The 12,936-nt window shown below is 36.6% G+C and overlaps 1 protein-coding gene across 1 annotated transcript in view; it reads left to right on the forward strand.

Annotated features, from left to right (window-relative positions):
* The first annotated feature begins 2,759 nt into the window (after positions 1-2,759).
* The window catches only part of LOC115210850 (mitochondrial uncoupling protein 4-like), a 38,664-nt gene continuing 28,487 nt past the window's right edge, over positions 2,760-12,936 (forward strand). The window contains exons 1-2 of the mRNA XM_029779606.2: positions 2,760-3,249; positions 12,253-12,372. Coding sequence (XP_029635466.1) covers positions 3,168-3,249; positions 12,253-12,372 — 202 coding nt within the window. The 5' untranslated portion in view covers positions 2,760-3,167. The remainder of the gene's footprint in view (positions 3,250-12,252; positions 12,373-12,936) is intronic.

Consider the following 12,936-nt stretch of genomic DNA (forward strand, 5'->3'; position numbering starts at 1 on the left):
ACTTATGTGTCCATAACTTACACTGGGTACATCTTATAGAGTTTCTACCTACGCTTTTTCTACAGGTTGAGCGGGGCCATCTACCTGAAGGGATTTGTGGTTTGTCTGCCTTCCTACTTATTAGGACTTTGGTTTTAGCTAGGTTGACTCTAAGGTCCTTTGATTCTAATCCTTTTTTCCACACCTGAAACTGCTCCTCTAGTTCTGATAGTGACTCAGCAATTAGAGCAAGGTTGTCAGCATAGAGGAGATCCCAGAGGCATTCTGTCTTAAATTCCTCTGTTATTGCCTGGAGGACTATGATAAATAGTAGGGGGCTGAGGACTGAACCTTGGTGGACCCCTACCTCTACCTGGAATTCTTCACTGTACTCATTGCCAACCCTCACCTTACTGACAGCGTCCCTGTACATGGCTTGCAGAGCTCTCACTAACCATTCATCTATCCCTAGTTTCCTCATTGACCACCAGATAAGGGATTGGGGGACCCTATCAAAGGCTTTCTCCGTGTCAACAAAAGCCAGGTACAGAGGTTTATCTTTGGCTAGGTATTTCTCCTCCAGCTGTCTTACCAGAAATATAGCATCAGTGGTGCTTTTCCTTGGCACAAACCCAAACAGCATATCATCTAAACTGACTCTCTCCCTAATTAGTTGGGCAATGGCCCTCTCTGTAACCTTCATTACCTGATACCTCTGTAATTATTTGTAACTAAAGTGTCATCTTTACCTTTGTAGCAGTTGACTATGGTGCTGCTACACCAGTCATTGGGTATGACATACATACACACACACATATATATATATCATCATCATTTAATGTCTGCTTACTATGCTGGCATGGGTTGGATGGTTTGACTGAGGACTGGTGAGCCAGTGGCTGCACCAGGCTCAATCTGGTCTGGCAAAGTTTCTACAGCTGGATGCCCTTACTAATGCTAACCACTCTGAGAGTGTAGTGGGTGCTTTTTACATGCCACCGGCATGAGGGCCAGTCAGGCAGTTCTGGCAACGACCATGCTCATGCTCAAAAGGTGTTTTTATGTGCTACCTGCATGGGAGCCAGTCCGGCGGCACTGGCAACGACCACACTTGAATGTTGTTTTTCACATACTCAGCAGTAGTTCATACATCTGAAAAAAAGAAGCACACTCTAAAAATTAGAGCAGTAACATATTTATAATGATGGTTGGTTGTACTGCTCACCTACTTTTGTAAAGTGTGGGTACACTTAAAACAGTTGACTGTCTTGTGACTTCATGACTTAGTAGCTATTTATGATGAGTCTTTACAGTTTGTTGACATTTGCGTATGAGATGAAGGGTAACAACTAGACACAGTCCAATTTCATGATCCAGTTCCTTCCAAAAGATATAAAATACATAAATACATAAACACACACACACACACTCTCTCTCTCTCATGCATGTCTGCACATACTAACATAGAATTAGTTTTTCTTGGCCTATTATGATTAGTCATAGATGTCTATCAGAGCGAATAATCCTCAATAGAAATGAGAAATATGAACTATAACTTTCATAAGAATTTTTTTATAAACTTCAAGCTAAAGGGTTTTAAACCCAATATTTACATGCAATTATTCATAGCTTATCTGCTTCAAGATCCAACATTCCCAAAAAGAATCATCATCATTATTTAATGTCCATTTTCCATACTGGCATGGGTTGGACTGTTTGGCCAGAGCTGGTAAGGTCAGGGGCTGCACAAAGCACCATTGTCTGTTCTGGCATGGTTTCTATGACTCGATAGCTTTCCTAATGCCAACCACTCCACAGAGTGTACTGGGTGCTTTTTATATGGCACCAGTATCATTGCTTTTAATATGGTACCAGCATGAATGCTCATATGTTGTCATATATGTCGGGAAATGTCATCTATCTACCATTGTAAGATGATTTTGAGGCCTCTGTTTAAGGTAGCAGAGCAAGTTTGGTGAGTGGTATCAAAATTGTATGTGAAGGAAGCTTTTGTAAAAGATTAAGGAGTGAGTAAAGAGAAGTGTTATTTGCAGAGGAGTATATTGTTAGAAATGACAGTGAGAAGAAAATGTAAAAATGAAAATCTAGAAACACTAGAGTTGATAAAACGAGAAATAATGACTCCATACTCCGAGGGAGCAGTCTAACAAAGTTTTTGTTTGAAATATGAGAAATAGATGGAGATCATAAGCAGGCAACTAAGACAAGTGATCGGAGATAGGAGATGTGGGGATTTGCTGCACTTGAAAAGATGCGTCAAGTTAAGGAAAATCGTTGTCTTCCATACATACAGGCTTGCCGCATAAAAAGCACCTGTGCCAGTGTTGTGTAAATGCACCCATGCTGGTACTGCGTAAACTGACCAGTGAAGGCAGAGGTGTGGTTGTATGGTAAGAACTTTGCTTCCCAACCACATGGTTCCTGTTCAGTCCCATTACGCGGTATCTTGGGCAAGTGCCTTCTGTTATTGCCTCGGGCTGACAAAAGCCTTGTAAGTGGATTTGGTAGGCGGAAACTGAAAGAGGCGTGTCGTATATATATTTATATATGTATGTATACATATATGTGTGAGTGTGTCTTTGTCCTTCTACCACCGCTTGACAAATAGTGCCGGTATGTTTACGTCCCGTAACTTAGCGGGGCGGCACAACAGACCGATAAAATAAGAGCCAGGTTAAAAAAATACAAAAAATAAATACTGGTGTCGACTAAAATTCTGCTAGGCGGTGCCCCAGCATGGCCACTTCTAAGGTACTACTTAAATACAGAGGTCCCTAAAAATTGACCCTAAAACTAACCCTATGGGATCTCTGTATTTAAGTAGTATCGCTTCTAATATATATTCTTTAATAAAATCATCAATCCATTACGATTCACTACAGTTGCTACGGTAGTAGCTTAAATTAATAACAACATTGTAGTTATTAGACAATTTCTTAAGTTAAAAATATAGTGCGAGCAGATATACTGAGGAGCCAATAGATTTCTAACATAAAAATAAAAAAATAAAATAAAATATTTACTTATAAATATAGTTAAGACATCAGGGGTGGGGAAGGAATGTATGGTTGTTGTAGATCAGTTTTTTCAGTGGTGAAATTTTTAATTCTGTGTAGTTAGTGGGACCCTGTTACCTAGCAAGGAAAAATTTGCTTAAAGTTGCTGTGATGGTGAAAGATGGCAAGAAATATAACGAATTCGCTTTTAAATATTTACTTTCGTCAGCATCAGCTGTTGTGGCCGAAACAGGTAAGTTAACTTTGTTTTCTGGTTATGAACTCGTCTAATTTTTAATTTGCACTCTTATTTTTAACGTGAATAGCTTCGCTGCTCTTGTTTTTAATTAGTTGAGTACAACGATATTAGTAACTCTAGCGATTGTTGTCATATTAATGCAGTGTTTATGCTATAAAGAAACATGTGAAAACTTTATCATATTGGAAGAAAAGCATTAATAAAAGTTAAGTTCATTATAATATATTATAATTAATGGGTATTAAAAACATTACACGTGTTTCGGTGCTTCAGTCCTTTGTGAAAAATATTAAAAAAAATTATTGATCTGTCTTTTACATATTGAAATTATGAGGAGCGGTTGGTTTCGATCAGAAAATAAAAGCATTAGTAAGTGGTCGTAACAGGGTAACGATAAATTTAGAGCATAAAACAGAAAATTTGTCAGCATGTTACTATGGCGGTGTAAACGAATTTGTATTTCCTCTATCACGGTATGTTAGAAACATAGTGATATTGTTTTTATGACTTAATGCGTAAATATATTTATTGCTTATATATATATATATATTGCGGGGTGTGTTACGATTACGTTAATTTCTCTTTCCTTATTAGCAATGAGACGGCGAAGTATTGTTGTTTAGTCCAAGGTCAGATTTGATCCAGTGGACCGCAGGTCCAACCGTGCTATTGATTGTAGACATCATCTGATGTTTTTGTTTGATTTTTTTTTTAAGACTGGAGGGTGTTTTAAGGGAAGATTTTACATCTTTAAGACTGCGCAGATGTTTTCTTATCGACTCCCCAAGCGAACTGTAAAAATAAATTGGTACTCATAATTCTTATGTAATCAAGAGGTCCCAGGTTCCACTCCATTGCGTGGTGTTTTGAGTGTTTTTTTACCATTGCTTTTAGCCGAAGCAAGCCCTGTGAAGGAAATCGAGGACAGGTATAATGTGGAAAGCTGTCCAATGGCTTATACCTGTAATTTAAAGGTCCAGTTTTGTCACGCTGATTCTGCCTGAGAATTGCGTTAAGGATTACGCGTGTCTGTAGAATTACTCAACCGCTTGCATGCTAATTCAGTGAAATAGCTGTCATCGTTGAAACCCAAGGAAATCTGTTTTATGTGTTTATAAACATTAGACGGGTTGACTTCAGCATTTTTTTTTTTTTTGTAATTGTTAATAATAATTATGATAATAATAATAATAATGCAGCCGACAATCGCTGAAAAATCAATGATACATTTTAAAAATAAATCCATAGTATTACTTTATACTTTTTTTTTTATTATTAACTGTGCAACGTGTGAATGACTGCCTTGGATTTCAGGACAAATATTCTGAGTCAAGAAAGCTTGTCTTGTGCTTCTCATTATCATTTAACGTCCATTTTCCATGCTGGTTTGGGTTGAGCGGTTTGACAAGAGCTGGCAAGCCAGAAGACTGTACCAGACTTTGCTTTCTGCTTTTGGTATGGTTTCTACGGCTTGATGCCCTTCCTAATGCCAACCACTTTACAGATTGTGCTTGATAGGTTTTTTTTTTATGTAGTTATCAAATAACTTGCAAGACATGAACCCCACCATCCTCAACTGAGGTGGGAGTAGTATTGAAGGAAGCGTCTTTGTGGCTGGTTATGAGAGGTAAGAGTATGATAGACAGACAGAAACAGGTCTCTTGTAGATGTTTAAGACAATTGATAACTGCTAATACTAAAGTACTGTATGCAACTTTTGCAATTAGTCATGCTAACTTGCTCAGAGCAAAAATTTCTGTGGGTAGATGAGAAGAGATCAATAACAGGTGAATTCTAGTGCTACAGAAAGGAAAAGACAAAAGTCACTTTTTTTTTTGTTTGATTCATGCCTAGAACTTTCAGTAAAAGAACAAAAGAACTGGCGAACTTATTGGGTTTTTCTTACTTAGGTGGAAAATATTAAAAAATATCAAATAGGTGCAGGAGTGGCTGTGTGGTAAGTAGCTTGTTAACCAACCACATGGTTCCGGGTTGTCTCACTGCGTGGCATCTTGGGCAAGTGTCTTCTGCTATAGCCCCGGGCCGACCAATGCCTTGTGAGTGGATTTGGTAGACGGAAACTGAAAGAAGCCTGTTGTATATATATATATATATATATATATGTGTGTGTGTGTGTGTTTGTTCCCCCTAGCATTACTTGACAACCGATGCTGGTGTGTTTACGTCACCGTCACTTAGCGGTTCGGCAAAAGAGACTAAAGAGACTTGACTAAAGGCGATGCTCCAGCATGGCCGCAGTCAAATGACTGAAACAAGTAAAAGAGTAAAGAGAGTCCAGGTTTCCTTGATTAAAACTCAAAAAAATCAAAGGAGTTTGATTTTTATTTCAAAATTTAAGCTAGGGCAACCATTTATTCAATCAATGAATTCAAATGGATAGCTTTATGTAAAACCATTCGTTTTTGCCTGGGTTTTCCCGAAACTGAAAAAATTTGATGTTTTCTGTGATTTTGTTGTTTTTCATGATGAAATAAATTGTCCTTGCAAGAATAAAATAACATTACTCTCTTTACACTTTTTACTCTTTTACTTGTTTCAGTCATTTGACTGTGGCCATGCTGGAGCACTGCCTTTAGTCGAGCAAATCGGCTCCAGGACTTATTCTTTGTAAGCCTAATTCTTATTCTATCGGTCTCTTTTGCCGAACCACTAAGTTACGGGGACGTAAACACACCAGCATCGGTTGTCAAGCGATGTGGGGGGGACAAACACAGACACACAAACATATACACGCACATACATATATACGATGGGCTTCTTTCAGCTTCCGTCTACCAAATCCACTCAAGGCTTTAGTCGGCCCAAGGCTATAATAGAAGACACTTGCCCAAGGTACCACGCAGTGGGACTGAACCTGGAATCATGTGGTTCGTAAGCAACCCACTTACCACACATTTTAGTACATGCTAAATAGGCCAAAAACTGTTGACAAAAATGTTGGTGCTATGTAATTACTTTAATTATGTTACATAATCACTTTTCTGAAACTGCACCAAAATGTATTAACATACAGAAAGGAAAAGACAAAAAGTAATTTGTTTTTGTTTGATTCATGCCTAGCACTTTCAATAAAAGAACAAAGTAATTTCACAATTTTATAATTAAAAATTAAACCCCAACTGAAATAATAATTTCATCTAGAAATGTGAGTCCTAGAGAAAGTGGTATTAGTGTTACTACATATTTCTTGTTCATTAAAAAGAGCTGTGTAGAGTAAAAGGGAGTGTTTAAATGTCTCTGAAAAACTTGAATGTATGCTCTTTCCTCTCCACCAAATGCTGATACCCTTTTGCTTAATGCACTACTACTTTTTCAAAGTTTTCCAAATTTTGGGGGGCTTAGCATGGCCTCAGACAAAAAAAAAAGTAGTAAGTGCAAAAATATCTATGTGCATATGTATCCCTACATATATGTCTACATATAAGTACACACACACACAATATATATATATATATATATATATATATATTATATATATATATCAGACAAAAAAAAAAGTAGTAAGTGCAAAAATATCTATGTGCATATGTATCCCTACATATATGTCTACATATAAGTACACACACACACACAATATATATATATATATATATATATATATATATGTACACACACACATACACCATCATCTTCATCATCATCATCATCATTCAACATCTATCTTCCATACTGGCATGGGTTGAATGGTTTAACAGGAATTGGCAAGTCAGAAGGCTGCCCCAAGCACCACTGTCTGTTTAGGCTTGGTTTTTATGGCTGGATGCCCTTCCTAATGCCAGTTACTTTACAAAGTAGACTGGATGCTTTTTATGTTAGGATGTAGTGACTGGTGAAACCTGGGTATATATGTGGGTGATAATAGGATAGCAATGATACAGGGCAGGGCAAGGAAGACAGGAGTGGGCTGCAAGAATGGGGAAAGAGAGACAAGTATAGTGCATGAAGAAGAGGAGGTGTGAGGAAGAGGAGAAGAGGGATGCAAATTTGATTTATTGGAGTAAGGTGTGTGAAAAATTTAATGTTAGATGTGGGTGGAATGCATAGCACTTCCAGAACTCGGTTTCACTGAGGTGGACGGGTCTTCTTAAGAACCCCATATTGTCTGACATCTTGGTCCATTGTCATCTCCTCCATGAAATCTGTCCTTGCTATTTCATCCCATGTCTTCCTGGGTCTCTCTCTTCCACAAGAGAAAGACCCAGAAAGAGAGCGAGAGACCCAGGAAGAGAGGGGGGAGGGAGGAGAGAGAGAGAGGGAGAATTGACCACAGGACTTGACTGGAACTTTTTATTTACCAACTCTGAAAGGATAAAAAGCAAAGTTGATCTTGGCAAGATTTGAATTCAGAGCACAGAAACCTGGGGCAAATAACTACAAAGCTTTCTATCTGATGCTCCAACAGCTCTGTTGACTTCTCTTACATACAGTATGTCAGTTTTGGAGAATTTTTGATTCTTGTTATTATTTTTCCTTTTCATTTGGAGTTGGTTCCAGTTGTCACCAGACAATCGAACCATCATCCATAGAATCAGATAATTTTAATAAATTAAGGATCTATCTTGTATAGTATTTGATATACTCTTATTTGTTTTTTTTTTGTTCAAATACATGTCACTGATTCATTCTCAATAATTTCCCTTTACTCATTACTCTTTTCTTTATGCAAATTATCTAGGCTATATATGTTTTATTCTTTCTTTTTTTTTGTATATGTCTAATTGTCCTGTCTCCTGGAGATAAGGTAGGGCAACTGCTATGTTGATGACACATTTGAGACAGAAACACATGTGTCCAGACAATTAAATTGTCTACTGAGGCAGAAATGTGTCCATGTAGCTTCTTGTCTCCAGACAATCAAATTTTCTTTTCCTTAATGCCATGTGAAATTTTTGAATTCTTGATTCTTGAGAGTACCTTCTCTTTTTATATTTGCATATGGTTCCAAGTATTTCCAAGCAATTTCCCTACCTTCTGCTTATGTAAACCCAAGTAAAAAGTTCTGGAATGTCATACATCAGACTATAAGTTGTTTGTTCTCTTAGATGAGATATGTGTGATTAAATATACACAGACCCATCATGCTTAAATAAGTGGAGACTCACTGCAATGCAAACAGACTGCAGGAGAAATCTTCAGAGTAAAACTCACTTCAAGCAGGTGTTTCTGCTTGTTAATTCCTTACACTTTAAGGGAGTCAGGCCCACCTAAATTATGATTCATAGGTATCACCCTACTGTTTTCAAAATGGTGCTTTTAGTGGGATTGAACCCAGTACTTTTGGATGATCTTATTTCCCTGAACTATGGTGTATACCACTTGGTCACAAATACCAGTGAAAGAAGTTTTGGGGTTTTCCTCCTAGTGTTTAGTTGCTTGCAGTATACCTCAAGTTAATAGGGAAACTGATGATAACAAAGAATTAATGAAAGTTGTCTGAATATTTTAAATATCAAAAATTAATGACAAGTAGTTTGAACTTTATTTTATCTATTATCTGAATACCATTCAACAACTCAGATTAGATTTACATTAATTTCTTATCGTTCTCTCTGAGCAAAGTGTAAGTGGTAAAGATCATGCTTTGGTGGATCAACCTATCTAATTTTGTATCTCATTTCAAATCCTACCAGAGTTGGCAGCTCAATAGATTTATATATTGGCAAACTGGATTTATGTAGTGACACTTTGAAATCAGTGAAAAGTGTATTTTTTTATCTTGGGTATGAGAATATTTATAAACACTGAATAGATGAATAAATACATGTTTAAGGGACTAACAAATATATTAGACAAATTATTATCAGTTGGTCTGGTGGTGTGATTCTCAATGGGCTCCTGATGTCATATGTATAGGTCACCTCTTGTGCATACAATAGGAATAACCAGCCATGGCATTTGTCTTCTCAAAGATTTGACCTGTACCTATTATGTTGGTTAAATGCTAAATGTCAAATAAAACATTTATTGAGTTTGATTAGATAAATGAATGTTTATACTGAGACTTTTTTTATTGAATTTGCCATTAATGTTCATTACATCATCATTATCATTTTAATGTCATTTTTTTCCATGTATACATGGGTAGGATGGAGTTTATTGAGGCAGATTTTCTGCTGCCAGGCACCCTTCGTGTTGCCAACAATTACCTGTTTCCAAGCAAAGTAATATTTCCCCTTGGTCAGATATATTTTTGCAGTATATTGAAAATGAATGACATTCATTTACAACATAATGCAATGTCAAGACAAGGAAAACAGAGAGAGAGAGGTGGGGTGCTTCTTTAAGTTTCTGTCTCCCAAATCCATACAAAAGGCCTTGGTTGACCTGCAGCTATAGTAGAAGACACTTGCCCAATGTGCTACTGAACTTGAATCCATGTGGTTGGAAGCAAACTTCACCACATAGTCATGCCTGCATCTGTGAAAATACAATACTTCTTACATTGTGTACCATTCTTTATATAAACCAAACTAGACGACAGTAAGAACTAAGAAAGCAACAGTATCATAAGTATTAATTGATGATACAAGAGGCACATATTTGTGTGAACATTAACACATTAATGAAATGTGTATTGTATGGAGACTAAAAAGCATCAGAAGTGGTAGTTTCAAAAACACATGGTAGTTAGTTCAAGGACAATAGTATGTGTCATTTGAAAATTGGTTTTCAAAGGAAATATGTCAAGAAACTTTATACAAAGATGCTATGCTGCATAATCATGTGCTTCTTTGTGTGCAGTTGTGCGTTCACATACATGCATGTCTTTCGTTGAAAGCAGATGTGTAATTTAACACAAGTCTCAGATGTGTTATTTAACACAAGTCTCAGATGTGTTATTTAACACAAGTCTCAGATGTGTAATTTAACACAAGTCTCAGATGTGTAATTTAACACAAGTCTCAGGTGTGTAATTTAACACATGTCTCAGATGTGTAATTTAACACATGTCTCAGATGTGTAATTTAACACAAGTCTCAGATGTGTAATTTAACACAAGTCTCAGATGTGTAATTTAACACAAGTCTCAGATGTGTAATTTAACACAAGTCTCAGATGTGTAATTTAACACAAGTCTCAGATGTGTAATTTAACACAAGTCTCAGATGTGTAATTTAACACAAGTCTCAGATGTGTAATTTAACACAAGTCTCAGATGTGTAATTTAACACAAGTCTCAGATGTGTAATTTAATACATGTCTCAGATGGGTAATTTAATACAAGTCACAGAAGAAAAGAGGTTGGTTAAAAAAAAAGAAGCCAAACACACTTGTCTTTAAATTAGTTTTCACCCCTGTCCTCATCTATTGTCATGAATGTTGGGTAATGATTGAAAGAGTATGACTGAATACAGGTGGCTGAAATGGAGTTCCTTCAAAGGATCTCTGGAGTAATGTTGCTTGACAGGGGGTGTAGCTTAGAGATGAGGAAGTCTCTCTAGGTTCATTGAGAAGTCACAGCTCTGGTACTATGGACTTGTGATTAAAATGTTGCAGAAAAGAATCACAAAACAGATTCTTCAAGCTGAGCCAATAAGCAGGATGCTAGGAGTAGACCAAGAAGGGATGTTTAGAGAATATCCATAATCTCAGTTAGTCACACTTGCAAATCCAGCTAGAGAATTTCATGACTGTTGCTTCTGTTAGGACTCTGTGGAGGATGTGCCAGGAATAGAATGTTGTGTTAGAACACATGAATGCTATGTTACTTACCAAGAGAGAATACTCTTTTCCAATTGTTTGGTATCTGTCATTGAAAAGGCCAAATCAGGCTAAAATCATGTGATCTGGTAGTCTGAGCAGCAGAAGTAGCGGGGATTGTCTGCCAATGGTGATAGTTGTGATGTGCTTTTATGTACCAAATAACCATATGAGAGTTTTTTTACTTTGTAAATATTGCAGTATTTGTGTTCTAATACAACATACACTTCTAAGTGGTGAATATTTTACCTTTGGGGATTAATACTGCCTCTGTTGCTCTCTCTCTCTCTCTCTCTCTCTATATATATATATATATATATATATATATTATATATATATATATATATATATATATGGGGTGCCCATATATATGGGCACTCCATTCATTACGATGATGAGGGTTCCTGTTGATCTGATCTGATCTGAACAGTCTGCTCGTGAAATTAACGCGCAAGTGACTGAGCACTCCTCAAATCTCAGGGAGAGTCACCATGACACAGAATGTAACAATGCTAGCTCTTTGAAATACAGGTACCATTGATTTTTTGCCAGCTGAGTGGACTAGAGCAATGTGAAGTAAAGCATCTTGCTCAAGGACACAACACACTGCTAGTAATCAAACTCATGACATTACAATCATGAGCTGAGTACCCATAACCACTGAGATAGATATAGTTACAGCTACAGATATATATATATATATGTAGTTTATTTAGCCTGTTGCTCTGAAGTTTCCCAATGGGCCTGTGGTTGCTACCACGTGTCAGGGGAACTACAGAGCAGTAAGGCTACTTGATCAGCATAAAAAAATTACTGTATTATAGTGTGGTATTAAATACTTTTCTCCTCTTTCATTATAAACCAACGTGTGTGCATGCATGTATATGTGTGTATCTGTCTATCTGTATTTATCTATTCACCAGTCTCTTCCCCCACCTTTCTCTCTATGTTTAAGTATATCAGTGTAAAATGGTGCTGTAAGTTATATTCCTTTACACAAGATAGTAAAATTTAGTCATTCAACAAATAGAGGCTGATAAAATAAGTACTAAACTAAATTAAGTACTGGAGCTCATATCTTAAACTAAAACAATTGAAATGTATTAGAGAGTAAAAGAATCCATTTAAGATTGAGTTCAGAGTACACACAGTAAATAAAATACCATTCAATGTTATTGAAACTGATATGATTTATTCAAAACTGCCTCAGTGTCTGATTGGTTATTGATACATCAAATAAATAATATGTATTCTTTTCGTTTTTATATACTATAGTTACTTATCCTCTTGACTTGACAAAAACAAGGCTTCAAATCCAAGGAGAACTAGCATCAAAATCATCTAATGGCAAACCTAATCCATATCGTGGAATGGTCAAGACGGCTGTTGGAATAGGTAAGTTTTGAATATGATTCTATTCTTGTAGTTGTTCCTTAATGTCTATAAACTGATTTATATGGTTGTGTGGTTTAGAAGTTCCCTTTTGTAACCAATCCATCTATATCTAATTCCATAGCTATTTTCATAGCTTCTAAAACAATGAAATTGAATATGGGTTTTTTTTTTACTTGTTTCTGTCATGGACTTCAACTATACTGGGATACAACTTGCAGGCTTGATCTTTACAAATCACCCCCAGTACTTTTTTTTTTCAGTCTGGTACATATTCTATTGGTCTCTATTGTTAAACAGCTATGTTATTACGTGATCATATGACTAACCAGGCTATCAAATGTTGCATATTGCTGATCACAATGTGGTTTTGCATTGTTTTAGCCTTCAGATGATGTCACCTCTCTGGCTAGGCAAGCAAGCCAACATTCTCCCCAATTGAATGGGGGACTGGAGCAATGTGAAAAGTGTTTTGCTAAAGTACACAATGCACCACCCAGTCAGGGAATTAAATCCATGATCTTGCAATTGTGAGTGCAACAGCCTAAATTATGAGGATGTATAAAC

The sequence above is a fragment of the Octopus sinensis genome, linkage group LG4 (genome assembly GCF_006345805.1).
Source record: "Octopus sinensis linkage group LG4, ASM634580v1, whole genome shotgun sequence".
Lineage (NCBI taxonomy): Eukaryota > Metazoa > Mollusca > Cephalopoda > Octopoda > Octopodidae > Octopus > Octopus sinensis.